The 24754-nt window shown below is 31.3% G+C and overlaps 2 protein-coding genes across 2 annotated transcripts; both read right to left on the minus strand.

The window, feature by feature from the left end:
- Positions 1–962: 962 nt before the first annotated feature.
- On the minus strand, positions 963–2479 carry LOC100781229 (probable phospholipase A2 homolog 1-like). Its single transcript, NM_001254251.1, is given in 3 exon segments — positions 963–1337; positions 1945–2064; positions 2150–2479. Coding segments are annotated over 3 exon segments (417 nt in total). The 5' UTR covers positions 2268–2479; the 3' UTR covers positions 963–1158.
- A 13787-nt stretch (positions 2480–16266) lies between these two features.
- On the minus strand, positions 16267–18511 carry LOC100797692 (1-aminocyclopropane-1-carboxylate synthase 7). Its single transcript, XM_003530144.3, has 3 exons — positions 18242–18511; positions 17825–18114; positions 16267–17510 (listed from the first exon to the last, which is right to left on the minus strand). Exons 1-3 carry the CDS (start codon positions 18410–18412, stop codon positions 16631–16633), a joined length of 1341 nt encoding a protein of 446 aa, XP_003530192.1. The 5' UTR covers positions 18413–18511; the 3' UTR covers positions 16267–16630.
- Between the last annotated feature and the right edge of the window lie 6243 nt (positions 18512–24754).

The following is a 24754-nucleotide window of genomic DNA, read 5'->3' on the forward strand; positions in this document are numbered from 1 at the left end:
TTAGCGTATTTTGATTAAATACTTAATAAATAAGCTTTTCTATGAAATTTATTTAAATAAACTAAAATTAATTAAAGATTATTAACTACTTTTGTACGTTTAAATAAGTTCTTAATGGTGAACGATTTTGTTTTGCTTTCAATTGAGTATTATTTTTTAGATAAAATTATAAATAAATGGTCCAATAAAAAATTAAACAAAATTAAAAGAGATAATTAAATCCCTTAAATACGTTCTTATGATTTAATTCTTAATTGTAATTCTACTCTTAGGTGTATATAAGGAAAAGACTTTTGCGTGAGAAGTTCACCTCAATATTGTCTATAGCTTTTCAGAAGAAATCAATATCTAACTGATTACTGAAACGAAAAAACTTACAAGAGATGGTATTTTTTTTTTCTTAATTATACTTTGAGATCCACAAAAAAAAAAACTATAATTTGAGACTCACAAGTTGCGTATCAGATTAGTTGGATGATATGATCAAACCTCGGCCAAGGTTGCCCTTGTCTTCCCTCACACACAGTAAAATAGTGTTACAAATTCTTTGAATCATTATTGCAAGTCACTGTCTCTCCAATTAAAAAACAGAACCAGTAACTAAAGATTAGCTAGAGACTCTGAAATATGGATGTCACATCCTTCAAGGTGTTGAAAGAAAGCTAAAAAAAAGTTCTCCCCCATAACCTTAAGGGGATATGTAATGTAATCATGTCAATAATTTTTTTAATGCATAATCATGCTAATCATAAAAATTTCGTTAGACTACATGTCATGTTAGGAAAATTGTAAAGCCTCATTCACTCCTTTCTGATTCACCTATCCCCTTCAGTCCACCACATTAATGAAACCAAAACTATAACAGCAATAACAGTATTATAATTTTATCATTCTATGAATTTTCACTTTTTTGAGAAATGATTCTGTCATTTCATCTAATAATAATAATGATTAGATGGTTGTCCAAAAGAAAGTATTGAGTTCTTTTGTGATATCATAAATTAAATGATAAGTTAAGAACATAGAAAATCAATAACAACAGTTTAACCATGTCCAACAGGATCATATATAATATCAGGTTTCCCAAATGAATGAAGAGAAGTTTGTAAATGGGGAAGGAGTAAGTAAGGATTACATAAGAGGGTTAGTTTCAGTTTGTTAGTGAGGAACGGAGAAGTCACCCAATTGGCTGAGCAAGATGGCCAAGTCCATGCCTCTTATCATCGTAGGTGCAGCTCTGCTGTAGGGACACTCCTTGGAAAATCCAACCTTACCAGATTTCAGTTCCCTGGTTAGGCAATTCTTTAATCTCTTATGGCATTTCACATGAGTCATTCCTGTACGTAAAACCAAATTTGGTTAGTCTAAATTAAGCAATCTTCTGAAGAGAAACAAAACAAGCTAATAGAAAAATGTAGAAATTAGTAATTATGACTGGATGGCCTTTTCAATCATAGATTTCTTGACATAATAATTAAAGTTTCGGAAGAATGAAATATACCCAACAAGCTTTCTTAAGCATTCTCAGTACACACCAAAAGTTGGTTTCCCAATAGAATCAATTTTACAGAATTGATTCAATTCATGATCAACACAAAATGAACCAAAGAGTAAAAGAAATTTAGAGAGGTCACCGTAGGATTGGTGTTCCTGATAATGCATTCATATGGTTTTAAATTGTCTGCATCAAGATATTTTGACACTCCGTAATCGCATTAGTTGCATTTTTTTCGAAATTGTCCGCAATATAAAGATTTTCTGACTCATCCTAACGCGACCGCAACCGTGACCAAATTTAAAACCATGCACTCATCAAAAGACTTAAGACATAAACACGAACAAGCACCAGAGAATTCAATAGATGACACCAGCAATTAGAAAATAGAAATAAATAAATTTGATGTGTAAAATGGGTTTGGACAAATAGGAAAGTGCGGGAAATACCGAATTTGTCAACGCAGTTGTCATGGGCCATGCAGCAAGCATCAAGATCATCACATGGTTTCTCGCCAGCACAACCCCAATACCCTACCCCGCAATACTTGCCGTATTTGATTCCGATCGCTGATTTTATCAAACATACCCAAATTAATTAAATCAATCTTTGCATCAACTCAACTAATTAAACTAATTGATAGATTAATCTTACTGTCGCATTGCTCCACAATGCATGTGGTGCTGCAGTTTCCCTGATCGGAGCAGTTGACGGCGGCGACGAGGAGCAGCAGACAAAGGAGGATTCCGAACGACGCGGCGGCGCGTGACATGTTTGTGGGAAGAATTAAAGAAAAAGAGTGGTCGATGGTTGACCTTCAAGTCTCCTCCCCGGCCTCTTCTCTTCTCTTCTCTTCTTATTTTAATTCCTAAAATAAGGTTGGTTGGTTGTTTTGTTATATTTATATTTGGTTGCAAGACATACCAAAATTACCAAATCACCCTCCAGACATTGTTATTGTTGTTACCAAAACAGTGCACATCCATTCCCCTTTTCCCTTCCTTATCTTCTTTTAAGATTACCAATTGCAGCTTCGTTATATTTAGTTTTTGCTTATTTAGATGGATGGTGGATGATTGGATGCTACATTAAAGATATTTTTGTCCTTTTTAATTCAAAAATGGTATTATCTTTACTTTTTCATTCCTTTCTAACTAAAGAACCAAACAAAGGAAGAGCTCATCTTTCTCTTCTTAATTTCCTTTATTTTCCTTCAATTTCTTCTATTTTCATTAATACTAAATAAAGACTTAAATGGAATTAATGAGTACATTCGTAATGTGTATCAAACCGCATTCTTAACATTAAAGTTGACTAATCTACTAGGGCCGAAATAATGTTGAAAATGAAACCATATACATGAAATCATAAGTTTAACTCTAAGTGTCACTAATAGAAAAAGTATTTTCTATGACGGCGAAATGATGATGGTTCTTCAAGAACCATCTTAGTATACAAGACTGTGACAATTTTATAAATACAGGATTCGAAAAACAAAGACAGTTTTACGAAAATCATTTTGAAAACTGATTTCAAGACGGTTTCTTGAAGACTATCATTCTAAGACAATTTTGTAAAAACCATCTTAGAAGTGAATGTATTTTTAATTTTTAAATGTCTCCACTACTGCTCTCTTGCGCTTCACTCTCCCTTTCACTTTCTTGTGCTAGGGTTTCCAATTTCTCTCCCCCTTCCCACAAAAAATGGAGCCCCTTAAGCCACTCGCACTCCTTCTGCAAAGTCGGAAGCTAGCCTAACTACCCTGTAGTAAGTGCAAAATCGAAGAAACAAAAAACCAAACCCAAATGAAACTGAACAAAAACTCACAAATTTCACTCTCTGCTTCATGTAGTTTCTGCGTTCCCAACTCGTTCTCCCGACTCAACCCTAACTCGCTCGAGTCCACACTCAAACCCACACTCATGGTGAATAACCCTTCCAACGCTCCCGCCGATGACTTCCTCGAACAAATCATCGGCCTCCCAAACTTCACTTCCACTGACTCTGACCTTTCCACCGTCGATGTCGGCCTCGTTGGTGCGACCACTCAAGCTCCGATCAAATCCTTCGTCGTGCCAACTGCTACAAAACCTATATATTTTTCTATTGTTTTGGATACTTTTCCGGTAACTCTTATGTTTCAAATCTTGTCAAGTGCATAACTAGAGGTTTGTTGCAAATCTCAAATCTATTAGTTAGAACTGTTTAAAGTTGTTATTTTTATTTTCCTTTTATTATTTACTGTTTGTTTATGGGAGGCATAAGTTTTGAGTAGTTGGTGATTTCAGGGATTATCTCTTTCAAGTTTTGAAGCAAACAATTGGTAGGAACTATAAAAATCATTTGATTTATGGAAAATTATTGAACCTGAATTCATTTTTTTATTACGCAGAAGTTGTTTATATGGAAACTTAGTTAGACCGAATTGGATTCACCTATGTTAATGAGCTTATAGTCGTTCTCATTGGTATATCTTGATTCTTACATATTAACTAATTGGTTCTTGTGCTTCATATTATAGACTTATTTGTATTTTATGATTTTTGAAGTTGATCTTAATTCTTAATTATTATAATCATATTAAATAACAATTATTTTCCTTGAATATTAAGTAACATCTTAAAATGGATGTATATTGCAGGTTTCCAACCATATAGTGAGAAGTGCATGCAACAATGTCAATTTTTTTGCCATTATTAACTTGATCCAGTGAGAACTTTATGTTGAATTGTCTGCATTTTGATGGCCTTAACTTTCGAGAATAGATAAAATTTTTCCCACGACATGTCTTGTGACATGCTTTGAGAAAATTATACATTTTGTCCTGTGCTTTTTAGGTAATTGACATTAGTTTTATACTTTCACTTTCACTTTCATTTTGTTTTCCATTATACAGTGGCAGAACTTTTTGATAATGTTTTCCTTTTGGAGGAATGCCCTCACGATTGGTTGTTTCCTAAATGTTTTGTTGTGGTGAGTTTTAATTTATGTTTTCTTGTGGGTTTATTTGTCCAGGAAAGAATTGCTTTGGAGTTTGTCAAAGTGTTTTACTCATTACTAGTTTAAGCCTTCTTTACTTTGATTCTCAATTTCACAATTCAAATTTTAGTTGTCAGAACTGAAAAGTTCTTCTAAGAGAAATTATGAGAAAGAGGGGCAAAGGGGTTGGTTTTGAATATCCACTCAGATCTAGGCATGAAATAACTGGAAGATATTTTTGGCACAAAATTGCAGGTGCATCATGGTGGAGTTGTGTGAATGTATGAATACATGATTTTGAAGATGCCAAAGAAGAATCAAACAAGGCTACTTCAAAGGATAAGAATTGCTTCAAGATTAATATAAGATTGCTTCAACAAACAAAGCCTTGCTTCAAGATTTCTTTAAGATCCAAGCCTTGCCTCAAAACAAAGTATTTCCAAGACATGCAAGGCTCTAGTAATTGATTACCAGGAAGTGTAATCAATTACCAGAAGACAAGTTTGAAAAATAGCTATTAAAAAGGGTTTTGAATTTGAATTTTGAACCTGTAATCGATTAACAGATGTTTGTAATCGATTACCAGAAACGAAACTCTTGAAATTCAAATTCAAAAGTCATGACCCTTTAAAATATAACTGTGTAATCGATTACTAGAAACCTGTAATCGATTACTAGTGAAAAAAAAATTCAAAAAATACTTTTTGAAAAGACACATCTCTTCAAACCATTTTGAAAAGGCACGAAGGGCTTATATATATGTATGTCTGATTTCAAAAAGCAAGAGGGAGATTTTCCAAGAGAACTTCATTGTCAAATGCTTTCTCAACAACTCTTGGGCAAACACTTGCAAATCTATTAAGAGTTCATGTAACTTCAATTGTAATATCCTTCTCTGAAATGGAAAATTCTTTTTCTTCTTCTTCTTAATCAAAGAGATTGATTAAGGGACCAAGGGTCTCTTAAGTTGTAAGGATTCCTGAACACAAGGGATGAGTTGTCCCTGTGTGGTTCAGACTTTGTAAAAGAATTTTACAAAGACAGTGGAAAATCTCAAGTGGGTTGTTTGAGGACTGGACGTAGGCACGATGAGTGATCGAACCAGTATAAATCGAGTTTGCATTTCTCTCTTCCCTTATCTCATTTATGTTATTGCAATCAATTTTGTCTTGCATGTTTAAAGAATATTATTAAATTGATTGCGGCTTCTTTTTCTGCATTCTGAGCCTATCATTTAGAAGGGGCTTAAAAGTCTGTTAGTGGGAAAATAATTCAGCCCTTCTTAAGATAACTGTGGTCATTTGTCCAACAAGCTAGAACAACAACTACAACATTAAAAAAATAAATTAGTTTATTTCTTTTTAATTTCATTTTATATTACTATGAATACCATAACTTGTAGTGTCTAACAACCATAGTTTCATTCTTTGGACATCAATTCCTTTGGGGAGATAGAATATATGAAAAAGAATTGGGACCAGCCCCAATCCCAATATCTCAGCTCGATTTCCATGCTCTGTTGTGTGGTCACCACTTCTTGTGATCTCATGGTTCATTCCTTGCATCGGTCACATTGGCATTTGCAAAGAGGATATGGTGATATTTGATTTTGTAGGGCCTAATTTTGTGTGTATGGATAGTTTTGCATTTGGAACTGCCACTCGCTATTGATAACTGTTATGTATAGGTATATTTTGGGATTAGATTTTATAGGAATTAATAATTTTTCTATCTTATTTCTTCTTTTTTGTGCAAATAAGTGGAATTTTAACATTAACATCATTTAAGTTTTTGTGCAGAAAATATTAAAAGTTGATGAATTTGTGATGCTTAATGAATAATTGGTGGAGAAAAATAAAGTAAAGCCCAAAAAGAAAATTGAAGATCTGAAGCTATTCGCTTAATGCGTTTTTCGGCGCTTAGCGCGTCTTCGGCACTTAGCGCGTCTTCGGCGCTTAGCGCGATGTACAAACTCAGCGGGCAACGCACGCTTAACGCAAGGATAACTCTGGAAAGTTAAAACGCGTTAAGTGCGAATACCGCTATACTCGTTATTGGAGTTCGTCGGCAAGTGTACCGATTCGCACAAGTAGTATATAAAACGGTAAGACCGAGTATCGTATCCACAGGAAATTTGTTTCACCTAGACTATGTATATTCAGTATGTAAACACCTTTTTAACTTTGAAATAAAGTAAAGATTGAATGGTAAAATAAGTTTTCTGCAATGTTAAACTACTTAGACAATAGTAAAGTACTCAAAGTTGTAAAATGTGACAAATATCAAGGTAAAAGCGTTGGGGAGTTTCCTACTTAAATTTCTCTTGTCGTATAAAAGGGTTTTTCTCTATTTATTGTTATCCTAGTGTTCTTACACTGAGAAAATACTTAGACCATGATTCCTCACATAAATGAGCCTAACTCTTTTAGCTTTTGTTCTTGATTCCTCAACAAACTCGTTCTAAAAGAGTTGCACTAAGCATACAGTGTAAAATATACTAGATCACTGCATTCTATTCCTAGACACACAGATTTCTAGCTTGCTCTATCAAGTTATAAGGTTTTAAAGCATTTTCCAACACTAAAAATCCTAACTAAACATACAAATGGGTGATCAAGCCACAAATATGTAAAATAAATGTAGATAGAAGCAAAGAACACCAGAAAATAACATTAAATAGATAGTTAAAATATTACATCAAGAGTTTTCAGTAGTTACTCCCCAACAAAGAAGTTCTAGCCTTCCATTACAAGCAAAGCTTCAACAAACAAAGAAAGAAATGTTTTTAGTGAAAGAAAATGGAAAAATATGAAGGAGAATGTCTTCTCCAGCCCCTCAGCCCTTCTTCTCTCTATTTTTCACTTGGTATATGGTTTCCTAGACTATGGTTGTGGTGGTGACCCCTGGTTTTCTGCCAATCTTAGTGTTTTAAAGGCTCTTGGACTTCTCAGCACACGAAGGCTCGCTCAGCGAGCATGTCTCACTGAGCGAGAGTAAGTGAAAATCTGCTAAGCGAGCTTCGGAGCGCTAAGTGCGAGAAAAGACAACGTCCTCGCTAGGCGGGCTGGCTACGCACTGAGCATTTAAATCTCTGACTTATCCTCTTCTAGGGTTTCCCATCCGCTAAGCGAGCTGGCTATCTCGCTAAGCGGATGATGCTCGCTTAGCCAAACTGTTTTGCTAAGTGAGTTCATTAGCAGCTCTTTGCACCTTCTCTTCTTTAGCCTACTAATTGAGTTGAATTCAACATTATGTCACAAAAGTGGAGTTTCTACTCTATAATTTCACACAAGAAAGAAAATATATACAATTTCCACAAAAAGAACTATAAATTGGAGGCACATTGCTATTTTCTTGCAAATTTTCAATACGCTAAAACTCATGAATAACAATTAACACTCGCTAAGTGCGTTTGCGTGCTTAGCGCGAAGGTTGCATGAAAACTAAGTTGATCTGCACATATAAAAGAAGGAAAGAGAAGAAGAAAAAAATACAGAAAATTCAAGAGAATACAATTCCTTATAAAAGGCACAAGCTAGAAGAAGGAGAAGCAAGCATTAAAGGTCATTCTTCCCTCCATTCCCTTTTCTCAATTTCCCCTTTACTAAATATTATCTTCTTACAATTGTAAAACCTCCTATGATAATGAGAGACTAAACCCCCCTTTGTTGAGAATTTGACAGTCAACTACTTTTGATGTAATTTTTCTTCCTATCTATTTAATATTATTACCTTTTGCATTATCTTTTCTTATGCTTAATGTTATTGTTTATGGCTTAATCACCCATTTGCATGGTAAGTTTTAAGGATAGTGTTAGGAAACATTATTTTCTAATAGAACTGGGAAATAATATCTAAATAAAGTCATCACTAGGGATATGTTGATTTTGCTTAGTTTGTTATACATATTTATTTTTAATGCAATTTACTGTTTTATCTCTACAAAGGAATTTATGAAGAAAATAGATAAATTAGCCTCTTTCACTTAGGGATCTTGATTAGAGTATATAAATAGATGCACGTGTAAATTGGAATAATTGCAAATAGAGAAAAATCATTAATATTAGATAAAAAAATAACTCTAATAACCTGAATTTCTAACATTCTCATCTTCTGAAATTAACTTCTACAATATTAGTTTTTCTCATCTTTTCTATTTTTTATTAATTAATTTAAATTCATGTTTAAATTCTTTCTTTGTTTAGTTTAATTTAATTTTTTGCCAATTTAATTTACTCGCAATCTTTTCAAATAAATTTATTTATTTCCTAAAAATTATTTATTCACCTATCTAAGTACAAATAAAATTGTTGTGAATTTGACACTTGAACTTCTATTTTAACTTCACTACTTATGACAATTTCACTACACTCGTTACAAAGGGTCTGAAGTTTGTTTTGGGATTTGGTATTTAGATTAGATAGGCTAAATTTTAGCTGATGATATAAGTTTGATACCTAATTAATGACTCAATATTATCCATGATATTTTTGTGCTTTTTAGTTCTCCAAGAATTTGATTTCCCATTGGATATGTGTGATGCAAGGACATGGTCAGTGAATAAAAAAAGAACTGTTTCAATGAAGAGAAATATTATGAAATAGGCTGATAACAAAATATGCTCCTTAAACAGGTGGTTATATCCATTTCTTGATTTTATCATACTTTTATGCTCCACTATGGTATGAATTTTATTTCTTCCCCGTTATATTATGTAAAACTGGTTCGTTTTTAAACACCAAAAACAAATACTTAAAAGGCAGTTTTTTATGTATCTTTTGTCTTCTTATCTAATCAGAATTAGAGTATAAAAACTTATGCTATTTTCAAGTATGCTATTATTTATATGACTCATGGACATTGTACGCTATTTTCAAGTATTCCATGTATGATGACTTGTTCTAGTAGTTGTTAAACAAAATGATCAAGTGAGCCAAAATCAATTTTAACTTCGAACTCTAGATTTTATATGTTGCTGAAATTTTTCTATAACAAATTCATATGGTTATCTGGGTATTGTCTCTAGCTATGTCGAATTGTTGTTAGAGTCATAATGAATCCTCCATTTGGTACTCGAAAAAAAGGTGGAGATTTGAATTTTCTCTGTGTTACTTTGAAGGTAAGCAATAACATCAAAGCTTATCTATAAATATATGATTGACGGGAATTCTAATATTACTTTTTGTCAGGTTGCTTCTCGATTGCATAAGACTTGAACAAGAGATGTCAGTCATTTTTATTTTAAATTCTAAGTTCCTTTCTATAATAAGTGTCATCTTATATTTTTTTACAAACTAATAAAAATTAATAAATAAATAAAAGAGAAAAATAATTTTATAAAGCTAACGTTATCCTTAATTAAGTTTGAGGATGACATAAAGGTATGAAATATGAAATTTTTATTTCTTGTTTTAAAAATATAAAGAAAACTATTTTTTTAATAATAATATTTTCATTATTTGATTTTTTTCTTAAAAAGATATTCTAAGATGATTTTTTGGAAAATCGTTTTAGAATTTATAATTTTTTTTTAATTTTTTATTTTAAAAAAATATTTTAAGATTATTCTTTGCAAAATCGTCTTAAAAATAATATTTTGAAAAATTATCTTAGAATTCTCATTTTTTAAATTAAATAATTCTAAAATGATTTTTAGAAGAATAATCTTAGAATTATTATTTTTTAAGAAAAAACATTCTAAAACAATTTCAGGACAAAATTATTTTAAAAATTACACTCTCCTAAAACAGTTTTTTCTGGTAGTGTACATTTAATCATTGTATACCAATTAAAATATTTCTACGGACAACAAATTAGAATAGAAATTAGCATTCACTTCAATATTGTAGCATTAGCATGGCGATCAAACTTTACATAATTTTTCTACGGACAACAATATTGTCTCTGCATTCACTTCTCACTTTTCTTGCATTAATCTTTTCGCTTTCATTTTGTTCTTAAGACAGTAATTAAAGAAAACAAGAGAATAAACATTGGAAACATCTCCCGGGTGTTTTCAGTTTTTGAGTTTTTAAAACGTTGTTTTAAAAGTAGTTTTCAAAACACATTTAATTTTATTTTTGAAATTTAGTGTTAAACACTGCAAAATTGTCTTTCAAAATAGTTTTTAAAATCAAAATATGAGAGAGAAACAAGCAGGCCCTAAGTGTTAGAAATGGAGGAGGTTTTGTATTGACCTTTGCACCTGTGTGAACGAGTAATAGGGAGTAGTTTTTTGTCTTAACAGTGCTGGTTGTTTACGGGGCCAAAAAATTTACTAAGCCCATGTAGAAAAAAAAAATAGAACACGTAAATATCAGAAATTATTTAACTATCTCATTATTTGCTTGCTGCACTCCAAATGTATTATAAATTGGACAATCTATGCACCAAGTAAATAATGAGAAGCGTTAAATAATTTCTATAAATATTCAATAAAATTCAATGAATCAAAAGTTATTAATGGATCAAAGGTTGGGCAGCTTTTCGAGTCTAAAAGTTATTAAATTATAAATAGAATAGTTAATATAAATAAATAATTTGAAACAAATATATTAAAAAGTATATATAATAATATTGATAATCTATACTATTGTACAAAGGAATACCTAAATCTTATAATAGAAATAGAAATTCCCATTTTGTAATGCATTTTGTTAATGGGCAATGGTAGTTTCTTGGGGTCAGCATCGTCTATGGGATCAATGCCCAGCAAAGACACAAGTGGATGCAGTGATGTTTGGAGGTGGTAGTTTTACCATTTATTTTCACCAATCATTTTTTTGTTTATAACTTCAGTTTCAGATAATATATCAAATAAAGGAATAATTTGTTTAATCTTACAAAAATAGTGAAAAAAACATTTTTTAAGAAGTAGATATGCTTCTTAAAAAAATATAAAACAACTATTTGAGTAAAAATAATTTAAATAAAGACACCCAAAAATATAAAATTGTTTTTTTTTTAAAACAACCATTTTTAACAAATAAGTTTAAACAAATGCACCCAAAATGTCTTCTCCTCTTATTGTTAATTAAGATTTTTCTATATGAATTTAGGTGAAGGTTATACTTAAGCAACAAGGGATCAACCTCTTGTAAATACTTCAATAAGCACACCATTGCAGATTCAAACTCCTTCAACCTCATTTCAACCAAATTCTTTACATCAACAAGCCCTTTCAACTATTTATTCTCCTCCACCCACCACTTCACCTCCTTCCCTTCCATCAACCATTTCATGTGCTTGTGTGCCTCATAAGCATTGGTCAAAAGCGACATTTCACATCATCCTTATCAGTGTCATTAGAGTTCAACATCGATGTGAAATCATTCTTCTCTACGAGTCGTGCCTGTTATAACCAAACAACAACGTCACATGCATGCTCCAGTAACTAAGTGTTATGGTGACATCGTTCATAGGGTTGATGTGGTGTTGGGTGGCGGTGTTTGGGAGTGGCATTGGTGTTGGATGGTTGGGTGAAGGTGGGGCACACTGGTTATAGAGGTTTGACAACTATGGTTTCCTCAAGAGAGGTAGGGGTGCCTAGTGATATGTTAGAATCATGGTTCAATTGGATCAAGATAAATAAAAATGTAATCAAATTGAATATTAGACTAAAAATTAAAAATTTTAAAAATTGAAGGACTAAATGATTATATTTTTAAATGAAGAAATTAAAATTACAAATTTGATAAAATAGAAAGAACAAAATATAGTTGTACTTTAATCTATTTTTTTATTAGTGTATAAACACTACTAGAAAAATGCGGATTGACGACAAAATCACATTAGTCACACTTGGTGACATATTTAGCGAATGATAACATCATGTGTCATGATCACATATCAGTGACCCTTTTAGCAAACAAAATATTCAAATGCAAAGAGAGTAGTAATTGATTTCATCGCCACATGGCTTAAACTTATAGTATGTTATTAAAACAATAGCAACTTTCACCTTAGTGACTGATTTCGTTTCAGTTGCTAATACATAATAGCAACAAATATGATGATTGATTTTTATTCTCCTTAACGACAGATTGAAATTTGGTCGCTAATCACTAGTAAAGAAAAGATTTTTGTTGCTTAGTAATTGGTGATTAACCAAGGCCTAAAAAGGCCTAGGAGTAATAGTGACCAAGACTTAATAAAGCTCAACTATAACACTAATGATTGATTACGATTCAATTGAGAGTAAATTACACTTGCACCCTTTGTGTTTTTTTAAATTGCACCCGATACCTTTTTTTTTTTTTGCATTCTACAAAAAACATCTTAATTGTTTAGCTCACATTTCATCTAGATTTCCTTCCTCCTAAACATCGTTTAATAATTTAACAAAAAGTAGACACATGCTAGTTACATGACTTTTAATGAAAATTTATGTCTAAAATATCATCATCTTCTTCCTCTTAACTCCATAAAAGATATGGTATCGTTTTCAACCTGAAAATATTTTAACACTATACCTTTTTTTTTCCTTTTTCTCCAATTGGATGTGAACTCACCTTGTTGATACGCATGTGTTAACACCCTTCCTCCTCCTCCTTTTTCTTCTAGTTCAATTTTTTTGTGCGTGTTGGGTCGTTTGGTTGCTGCATTTTTGTTGGACATGTTTCCAGCAATGCCTATTTGTGTTTTTAACTTCTTTCTTTGAAATATTTATTTTTAATGACTAGCTGTTTGATATAATGTCTCAATCAAAAACTACATCTTCTTTAAGTGTTAGGAACAATGAAGTAAGAGTCAAATATTAAAGGAAAAAATTGTCATTGCCTTAAGAAAGTTCCATTCACAGGGTCAATTGTTAATTTGTTATTGAGTATTTAACAAAGATGTTAGGATAATTTTGTCTGTTCACATATTTTAATTAACATTAGTTAACGATGTTAATAGAAGGGGGGTAAAAGTAATATAAAAAAGATAAATAGACACTTTTGTCCCTCAATATGTAATTCGCTGACAAATGTGTCCCCGAAAGATGAAAATATAAAATTTAGTCCCTGAAAGTGTAAAAAGTGTGACAAATATATCCTGAAATACTCGAATGTATAAGAAGTTAATACCTGAACGTATAAGAAGTTAATAATGAATTGTATATGAGAGAAGTTATGGAAAAACGGATTAAAAAATAGTAAAATACAGCTTAAGATTTGAACTCTTATACTTTGATTATCTATCTATTTATTCATCTATCAAATTGTTAATTAATTTTTAATTAATCAATATAACTATTTATTTTTCAAAATAAAATAAAATTCTTTAGTTTTATGATATAAAAAATCGAGTTACCATTTAAAAAAATGAAAGCCTTTTATTTCTTGAAATATTTTGTTTATTCAATTAATTATTAATCTTTATTAAATACTTTGTCACAGTATGTCAAATGAAATGTAAGATCGTTGTAACCCCTAAATCAGCGAGAGATAAACTATATGTCCCAAAGGCAAAGAATAAACCTTTGTATTATTTTCTTTTGTTTTATTTTAAAGTTAACCTATGTATTAGTTTGAGCATTATTGTATTTTTTATTTAAATTTATTTGGGTTATTTATTTGTTAGTAACTGTTTTCATTTCATTCATATTATGTATAATAAGTGTTGTCTCGAATGGAAGCACATAAGGTTTATCAAAAAGATTCTTTCATATTTGAGGTATATATATATATATATATATATATATATATATATATATATATATATATATATATATATATATATATATATATATATATATATTATTGATTAAGGAAAAAGACTTATAATTACACTTTAGCTAGTTTAAATTTTGTGAGATTTTTTTTATAAAAAAATAGTTGATTAAATTCTTTTTTTAAAATAAATAAATAAATAAATTTGGTCCCGTGACCGATTGTGTTTTTTCTACTCAAAACTCTCGACATATTATTTTCAATCTAAATATGAGGACACTTAAGTTGAAATTGTGATAAGAAATAATTTTAAAGATTAAAAGTGAGAAATTTAGTAAAAATTTGATAAAATTATAAGATATAAGATAAAGTTTTTTTTAACAGCAAAGATTAAGGTTTGACAAGGAAATCAAAATAATAAAAATATATATATTAAAAGGAAATTTAAAAAATATATTACATAAGTACTAAACGAATAGGAACATTAAATTATGAACACATAATAATAATAATAATAATAATAATAATAATAATAATAATAATAATAATAATAATAATTAATCACAATCTATTATTAACGACTGAATATATTTGTTGCACTTTTTATACTTTCAGACACTAAATTTTACATTTTCATCTTTCAAGGATGTATTTGTCAACGAAGTGGGAAGACAAAAAGTCAAAAAAATATTATGACAAATATGCTCATATGCTGGCAATCCACGTTGACAATCATTTCAGTGATAAATTTGTCCCTCTGTGCCACGTAAGTTATTTTATTAACGGTGGTGGACGGAAGTTAACGACATGATATATTTGTCGCACTTTTTACACTTTTAGGGACTAAATTTTGAATTTTCATCTTTCAGGGACGCATTTGTCAGCGAATTACACATTGAGAGACAATAGTGACTATTTACCCTATAAAAAATGGAGGGATATCAAGTGCAATTTGAGAAAAACATAGGAGTGCGAATGTAATAAAGATGTTAAGGCAATTTTGTATGCTCACATATTTCAATTGACATTAGTTAAGGATGTTAACAAATGAAGAGTAAAAGTAATGTACAAAAAGGGAGAGGCATCAAGTGTAATTTGAGAAAAAATCGAGGAGATTACTCTTCAATAAAACACAAGTCTAACACTAATGATTGGACAAGGCTCAATGAAATCCAAGTGTAACACTTATGATTGACCAATTTCCAATAAAGTTCAAGTGTAGTACTAACGATTCACCAAGGTCGAATAATACTCAAGTTTAATAGATAATTGATTATGACTCAATGAGATCTTAGTACAACATTATTGACCAAAATAAAATAAGACCCAAGTATAATACTAATGTTACAACAAAACCCAATAAGACATAAGCCTAACACTTATGATTGATCAAGGCTCAATGAGATTCATGTATAACCTTAATGATTGATTAAGGCTCAATAAAAGTCAAATGTAAAATTAATGTTCCATTAGGATCCAATAAAATTTAAATGTAATAATGTAACATTATATAATAATTAATTAAAACTCAAATATAACAGTAATAATTCAACAAGATGTAATAAAATCAAAGTGTAAACACATTAATATATAATGGAACCATCAGCTTTAAAGTCTCCATATAACCGGTGCAAGGCACCGGTTAAAAACAACTAGTGTATTAAACTATATATGAAACTTAGCGTGGGCTCTAAGTTTGGTGGTGAGGCTAAGGCTACATATTAATATAATGGAACCATCTTATTAGTCAATATCTGCCCGGGACGTAGTACGTGTGATCTCAATCAGAGGGAATATCACGTGGTGGACCATTCCCTGTTTAAGAACATTACAAACCCGACACTAAAAACTAGAAAGCAACGTATAATGTTATAACTAATTGTGTCTTAATCAAGTCAGATTAGCCACATGAGCATGACAAGACCATGATAACACGTATCGACTTTGAAACCAGAAGTTAAGTGAGGTTTTTTTTATATTTTATTGCTTAAATATTATTCCAACCTTGTCATGAAGCTAAAAACTAGCTAGAGGGTTTGGTCTTTTGCTAGCTGTAGCTGTTAAATATACGTACTTCAAAAACTCCCAACTCAGAGTCAATGAAGAGAAACTGGTAGTACTGAGTCAAAGGATTAATAATTTAATGACAAAGATTTGCTTCATTATTATTGGTAATTCACTTTAATAATCATACTGATACAAAAGGATATTCCTGAGGAAACTTGCTCAAGTAATTAAAGCAAGCAAACAAGGATTGGCACACTTCAGCTGAATCAGCTTTATACAGTAGTATATGCTTTCCTGGGATATGATCGAGTTTCGGGTTCGTTGTCATGCTTCACCCGAATAAAGAATTTATCAAAATGGCCAGTCCAAATAACCATTTGAAAAAAAACAAACGCGCTTTGTCCTGAGGGACTTTAGTTCAATTGATTCAGCAGTGCCTGAGTTGTTGTAAATTTTTTATATTTGTCTTCCACAGATTATAAAAAAAAAAAAAAAACTAAACGCTTTCTGTCCTTATTCGTTCCATGAAGTCACGTATTCTTTGCAATGCAATTTCCAGCGTTTGCTCACTCATATTTGCAAAGCAGACCCTGAACCAACCTGGTTCAGAACAATGGCAAGAAGAGCCTGGAGAGATATTTAGCTTCAGTTCATGCAGAATAGCATTCCAAAGCTCCAATTCACCACCTAGTTCCCTTGATCCTTTGGCCTTATAATTCCCCAAAAGTGGACTTAGATTCATCCAGCAAAACAACCCTGCATTCCCCTTCAAGCACTCGATCCCCGCACTTCTCAACCCTTCAATGATCATTTGGTACCTCTTCCTCAGCCTCTCCCTGTTGGTCCTGATATAGTTCTCGGTGAACTTCTTATCCGACAACATAGAAGCCAACAAGTGCTGTGTCTGAGAAGATATTAAGGTGAAACTCGACATTCTCCTCGCTGTGGTCACAACCTTGTCGTTGTATGAGTAAATGGTGCCAACTCTGAAGCCAGGAAGGCCAAGGTCTTTGGACAGGCTATAAACAATGTGAACTCTTTCCGCGTCTTTGTATTGGCGAGCCTCGAGGATTTCTGCCACGCTTGTGAACTCGGAGGAAGAGAAAACCGAGCCTGAGTAGATTTCGTCTGAGACCAGATGGATGTTCTTGCGAGTCACGAAGTCAAGAATCTCCTCAAGAACCGAACGTGGAATTGTTACACCTAATGGGTTTGAAGGGTTTGTGATTAGAACTCCCCTCACTTTGGAGTTCATGGCTTCTGCGTCTTTGTATGCGGCCTCTAAGGCTTCGGGAGTAATCTGGAAGTTGTTTGAGCTGTCACAGTGGATGGGAACTATGTTTACCCCAGTTCTCCACCTTAAATCTCTATCAAATCTGTAAAAATAAACACAATCCAAATTGTAAGTTTTTAGTATAACTTATCATCGTATACATACCAATGAATGTCATTTTATTTTTACTATAAAGTAAATGAAGATGACACTTTCTCTCTCACACTCTTTATGATTTATTAAAAATCAATTTTAATAGATTTCATTTCTCATTTAATATATATAAGAAGTGAGAATTATTAGATGAGAAACAACAAAATCTAAAAAAAATGGTGATTTCCGATAAATTACAATCAATATTGAAAGTGTCAGTTAGTATTTCTAATTAAATGAAAGAGCTTGTTGTTAATTACTTACCCAGGATAGTAAGGGGTTGGAACGAGTAAAGCATCTCCTGGGTTAGCGAGGATGAAGGTTAAGAGTTCGTTGGCTGCAGTTGCACCTGCAGTGAGGACAAGTCTTTGAGGGTCAAATTTTGCTCTCCCACCTCTCACTTGTTCCATGAAGCTTGCCATTGCTGTTCTGAAGGTTTTAAGCCCATGATAGTCTTGAAACAAAGCATTCTCTCTGAACCCAGGAGCTCCTTTTCCCCATGTGGAAGCCTCTGAATGCTCTTCCAAGTACTTTTCAAGCAAATCAAATGAAACCTGCGTCCACCACAAATTAAAGGATCAATCAATTAATCAGTTAATAATTCTAAAGTGTGGATATATGTTTTTCTTGTGTTGACTTCTAAGTTCTAATTCTATATGTATATGTACACAGTACACTTACTTGATTTTCTGCCAACCCCATTTGTATAACTCCTGAGGGATTGGTTAATTCATCATAGGGGTTCTCATCATAGGCTTTCCACCCAGCAAAATAAGGAGAATCTTCCCCATGAGTTTCAGAAACTGCAACTTTTGAAAGCTCCACACAAGGTTGCTCCATCTCAATACCCATAGCTAGCTAGCTTCCTTGCAAAAGAGTTAATTACTCAATTACAGAAAGCAGAAAGCTGCTGTGAGTATAAGAGAGAGAACTATGATGAGAGCGTTGAATGAAACGTTTGTGTAAACGCCCTCTATATATAGGCTTTGAACATTAAGACTGAAAAAAATAAATATCAAAAAATAAAAGGGTTCTATGTTCAAGTTGGCTGGCTATGAAAAAAATTATAAATTATTGATTCTCAAATGTAAGCAAATCGGAGCTTCACCTTTTAGACTTTTACAATATAGTTTATCTGTTGCGACTTGTGACAACTGTTACGGATCCACACAGAAAATATACGGTGGTTGTTTGGAGGGGGATTTTTTGCCATTATAGTTCTCCTTTGCTTAAAGATGTTGCCACATATATATCGATTTAATGGAGCAGATAGATTATAATACTTTGATTGGGTGGGTTATTTAATTAATATGGTTTCATTTTTGTTTATTAAATTAAAAAGTGGTTGAGTTTCTTGAAAACTAGCTTCTACTATTCTCAACCTATGACTAATCAAATCCCCCCCTTGCCAAACAAACTCCAAAAATTCCTTTCCAGAAACCAAATAATACATTAAGATCTGAATAGGTTTTAACACACTAGAACTTGGGGAAGTTTTGGGAGTAGTTATGTTTTGATGACCTGACAAAGATACCAAGTAACCCAAAAGGTCGATTAAGATTCTGATTTTGCAAGTAGCTGGGACAAAGGAGAAGCTCTTGGGGTGATCTTCTGACCCCACACTTGCATCAATAACAAACAACAGAATTTAATGACTTTTGTAAGTTTAAAGTAAACATGTTCCTATCTTTCCATTCAAAGGTTTGACATTTAAGTGCATATTAATTAGTAACCTAATTATGTAATCAACACCCTGCTTAAGAGTTATAGCATTATTTAAGTTGCAATGTTGCATTGACCATTTAGACAATTTTTTATTGATCAGGAAAACATTTTATTGTAATCATTTTTTTTTCTTTTTCATTTTCATTCCTATTATAAAATGTCATATGGCTGGAGAAAGATGAAAGACAGATAATAAAAAATAATTTACTCCTAATCCTAAAACAATTATCGTCATAAGTGTCCTAAGTTATTTTATACAGATAAAAAAATAAAAAAAATAATTTTATAAAATTAATCTTATATTATCATTAATTTATTTATAATTTTTTTATTGAATTTTATTGATTTTATTGTTCACCTTTAACATTATAACAAATATATAAGTGAAAATAATAATTAATATTATATTAAAAAGTTAAAATCATAATTATTATGGGATAATTTTTTTCTTATAAAATAATTATAATAAGATGGATGAAGTATATAATGAGTAAGAGTGTAAGAATAGATAGTGCGAAAGTATTACGATTATTCTTTATTTATAATTATAACAATAACTGATAGCATTGCACCTTATCTTGATAAATTAGTCATTCACTTGTTATTTCTCAATTAAATTTATATGCATGGATACCAGATTTAGTTAATGGATCGAGCGGAGAAATTGTATCTCGTGCAAGTGAATACGAACTATAATGAATAAACAACAAAAGAAAATAAAAAATCAGACTAAGGGTGAAGGATTTGAAAACTTGGTGTCTGAGTTGTGCGTGTGCGTCTAACTCCTCTAAATGTCTCGTACTTTTCTCTATTGATCGAATTATCCACATAAAATGATAATCTGGTGAAAAATTGTGAAATTAATTAGAACCTAAAACATAAATTATCTTTGTATCGTTTAATGATGAAATGGACTATTAGTTAAAAATTAAAATACTCTTCTAAGAAATGCTATTAGTTAAGTATCCATGTAAAATAAAATTTATATTGGTTTTGTATATAAATTAATATTTTTTAAAATACTTTAAGTATGCTAAAATTTATTTTTATTTTTCAACTTTTAAAATATTGAATTTAATTCAAATGCATTGACAATCATTTAACTATAAATTATCATTTATATATATATATAAAGGGTGTTGACTTTTATAACAATAATTTTAAAAATATATTTATTTATTTTAATTAGTTGGTAATATAAAAATATGTATAACGCATAAAAATTAAACCCTAAAATCTTAGCTATAGATGTTGGAAGTAGGCATGGCACCAACACGGGGCGGAGAGTAATCCCCCGCTTCCCGTCCCCGAACCTTACCCTGCTCTCTTTCCCTTCCGTGTTTTTTATGGTGGGGGTATTTTTTGTCCAAAGTCCCCGTTCCCCGGCTCTCCGCGGGGACTTGCAACCCCGTTTTACATTAAAAAATATAAAAAATTATAAAAAAAATACAATTTTTTTGTTTTATCTCAATTTTTTAACAATAATAAATTTAAGGTTTAATTCTAAGTTTAAAACATGACTAAAAATACCAAAATAAATAAATAAAACAGAGAAAGAACATACAACAGAGGAAGAACAATTCGAAGTTACGAAACCTAAAAATTCACGGTGCGACTCGAAGAAGAAAAAGGTGCAACGAAGGCTTCCACGAGTTTACGACTGAAACGAACAGTGAAGAAGGAACGGTGAAACGAATAGTGAAGGAACGAAGAAGTAAAGAGGGTGAAGACAGTGTGAAACGATGAAACGAATGGTGAAGAAGTGAAGAAGGAACAAAGGTGAAACAGTGAAGAAGAAACAAAAGTGAAGAAGGAAGTCAAGGAACGAAGTCTGAATGTTTGATGCAACGTTTTAGGATTTGAGTAATGTTTGTGTCTTTGTGACTTCTGAGATATTACTTATATATAATAATTTTATTTTATATTTTTTTTACTAGTAAAATACTATATTAACCCTTATATTTATGTTATACATATTATAAGTTATAAAAATATATAAGTAAAATTCTATATACCCGGGGATACGGGGACCCTGCGGGGCGGGGAGCAAAGTCTCCGTCCCCGAATTAGTTACAGGGTGTTTTTCATCCCCATCCCCGTTCCCGCGGTAAATTTTTCCCCGACCGCAGGCCTCCGAATGAGACAGTCCCCGCAAGGATCCCTGAGTTGCGGGGAGAATTGCCATGCCTAGTTGGAAGGATTCTTTGATCGGTACAAAATCAAAATGAAGACCAAAATTTTGGAAAACATGCCCACTTAATTATTTTTTCATGTATGTAATTCCTTCTGACTATAAGAAAAAAAATAATATATTTGATATATATTAAGAAAATTAGTTAATTTCATTAAATTGTGTCATTTTTAATTAAAAATATTTTTTGAACTATCTTTCATTGAAACTTGATATCAAATCTAAAAAAATATTTAATTTTATTAAATAAAGAATATTTTAATGATATATAATCTCATTAAATAAGACTTCATTAGTTTAAAGTTGTTTATAGTTGAGATCATAAAATAAGATAATTTTATTGTTTATATTTGAGACCCAAAAAATACATTATATGTAAGTTTTGATCAAATCCAATATGCTAATGATTGAAATACCAAATTAGAAAAACAGACTGCACATAATTGTAATTAATTTGAATCTAAGACTAGTTATTAGTCGACCGAAAAGCTTAATTAGGAACTTGGTATACGAACACCAACCCACGTATAGACCATACATATATATCTCGCTTGGATATGATTGTATCATATTTTTCATGAGATAATATTTATTTGGAGAAGTAATTTTGCGATGTATATATGCATGCGTAACAGCGTTAAGGAGTTTGGAATTTAAGATACTTGTCGGGGATTGTGTTGGTGTCGATTTCAACTAACTCGATCGATCACTTTGAATTGTTAAGCATGGATGGATATATGCATACATAACACATACATAGAAATTAAAAGAAGGATGATGTGGAAAATAATAAGAATAGCAATGATGAGGAGAATAATAATGTGGCAAAAAAATAAAAGCTAATTAGGAATTGTGTGTGTATAACAATAACAAGGACGTGGGGTTCCAAATGATGAATATCCATGTGCTAGAGAAGATCAGCTCTAGATCTGCAGTTAATATGGTGAATCTTAATGCATAATAGAGAACGTGACATATGACGACTGTGCGGCGACTTCGGCCTGTAGGGTTGAGACAAGTATCAAACAAAGGTCTCACCAGATATGGAACCCTTTTTTTATATATTAATTAATGGAGTCGTAGTTGTGGACTTCTTACTAGCTACACACCCTTTTTCTACCCTGATAAATTCCAACATGATTGGCTGGATAGCATCCAAATTGATCTCCTTGTTCAATAAAAATAATACTCATGCTCCATAAGTCTTCGGTTTGGAAAAATCTCCCTGCTGTATCTGCATCTGCAGATGACAAAATTAAAGCATTATCTCTAGCTACTAGAGCAGAAAGAATAAGGGCTACCTATATAGCTAAGCTCGTGTCTTTTACTCAATATAATTGCACTTTGAATATATATATATATAGAGAGAGAGAGAGAGGTTGATGGTTAAGAGAGAAAAAAATGCAGTAGGTTTCATCTTTTCTACTGATAAAATTAACATTTTGAATATATAAAAGTAAGATTTTAAATATAAACTATTGAATGAAAAAAATGTAATTAAAATGAAAGATTCTTGATAAAAAGATGGTCGATCAAACATATTTTTTTAAAAAAATCATCAATAAATTAAATCAATGAATATTTTATACCTATACATAAAAAAAATTAAGTAAATATCATAATATAGAAGTGTTAGAGTTGGTGTCCCGAATTCTTGATCTAGCATGAAAGTTCATTGTGCAACCCACTTGATAAAGAAATAATTTGAGAGAAAATTTGGGGTCAATTGTAGGGCGGGAGAGGTATCAACCTTTATTATCAACTCATGGACTAGGGTTACTTATATACATAAATATATTGTGTTTCGGGGAGTTTGCATCATTAGATGCATTTCTTATTTTCTCTTGCACCATTCTTTGATATGGTGAATTAATTCCCAGGTCCTTCCTCATAACTTTTTGTAATTTGATTTTTTTACATAAATCTTGGTGTATTCTTTTTTTAAATTATTATTAGCAATTATTTTCTAACAATAGGTAAGTTATTCCCTTCTTATGTGTACATAAAAATGTATCTATCTGATATTCACCAAATGTATCTAATGATAAAACTACTTTTATATAAGAATTTAACTCCTCTTATTGTCTCTTTCACGATATATGCAACAAAGAAAAAAGAAGTCTAACTCACATAAATGTTATAAGTTGCTGCTTTCTCTCTATACATATACTACATACTAGTATATATTTTAAAATGTACGTCTTACTTTCTTACTTTTATGTTACTTTCGTAGGACCCAAACTTGCGTTTCCATCGGGGCTAATTGACTATGAATTATATATTCAGTAAAATTAATGTGTGTTAGGTGGAGCAAAAAGGAGGCATATTTTTATAGAGTACGTAAATGTTGGGAATGAAGCTAGCTCTTAATTGCCTAGAAAGTGTTAGTAATAGTATGAATTGGAGTCCAACGGAGTCCCAGCATGAAAGGAAGCAGCCATGAAATAATCTGCAGGCGTTGTGAAAATGACTAATGGTCCATTGTCTACGAGGAAGTTTACAATGACACTGCTAATAAATTAGTTGATTTGGACCTCCCTCCGACACGAAATTTGTTTTCTAAACCAGGGAATCTAGTAATTAATCTACTAATACGTGAGATAGGGGATATGTGTATGCTCTTCAAATTGTTAACAGCTAGCTAAGTGTGTCCACTCAAAGTGATCGAAACTAGTGAAGGGCCAAGACAATTGTCACTTGATCACGACTTTGTAAAATAAATCACTTGAATAACAATATATAATCAAAACAAAATAAATCTAAAATATATAGAATCATGGATATTGGTTACTTCAGTTTGCATGTTATTTATTTTTCTGCATAGTTTTTTTATAAGTTGACTACTCCAGCTAATAACACTGTCCAAATAAAAAGGCAAAGATAATAAGGGTAAACAATCACAACTTACAGAATTTTTTAACACATTCTAAGGGATAATTACACCAATATATATGAAAAAAGTACGAGATATGCACTGTTTTTGCACAAAACCAAGACTGTGTTTTCACTAAATCCAAAAGGCATTTCAAAAACATAGGCGATTATTGTTTGTCGGTAAAATCATAAAAAAATAAAGAATATAGACGAATAATTTTAAATTCTATTGTAAGTCTTCTTAATATTTTATAAAAAAACAGTAAATGAAAACTAAATATATTTAATTAATGCATTCTTTTGGTACAGTTTTTAATTAATTAATAAATAAATCCTATTAACTATATATGTATGGTTTAAAATCATAAAATACTTTTAATACTTTCTACATTAAGAATTTTTAT

The sequence above is a fragment of the Glycine max genome, chromosome 7, assembly GCF_000004515.6.
Source record: "Glycine max cultivar Williams 82 chromosome 7, Glycine_max_v4.0, whole genome shotgun sequence".
Lineage (NCBI taxonomy): Eukaryota > Viridiplantae > Streptophyta > Magnoliopsida > Fabales > Fabaceae > Glycine > Glycine max.

Excerpts from the sequence above, each read along its gene's own strand:
- LOC100797692 (XM_003530144.3), bottom strand. The coding sequence starts at position 18,412 with ATGGGTATTGAGATGGAGCAACCTTGTGTGGAGCTTTCAAAAGTTGCA. Across the intron at positions 18,115-18,241 it reads TGGGGTTGGCAGAAAATCAA|GTTTCATTTGATTTGCTTGA; the intron begins GTAAGTGTACTG and ends TGGTGGACGCAG. Across the intron at positions 17,511-17,824 it reads CCAACCCCTTACTATCCTGG|ATTTGATAGAGATTTAAGGT; the intron begins GTAAGTAATTAA and ends TTATTTTTACAG.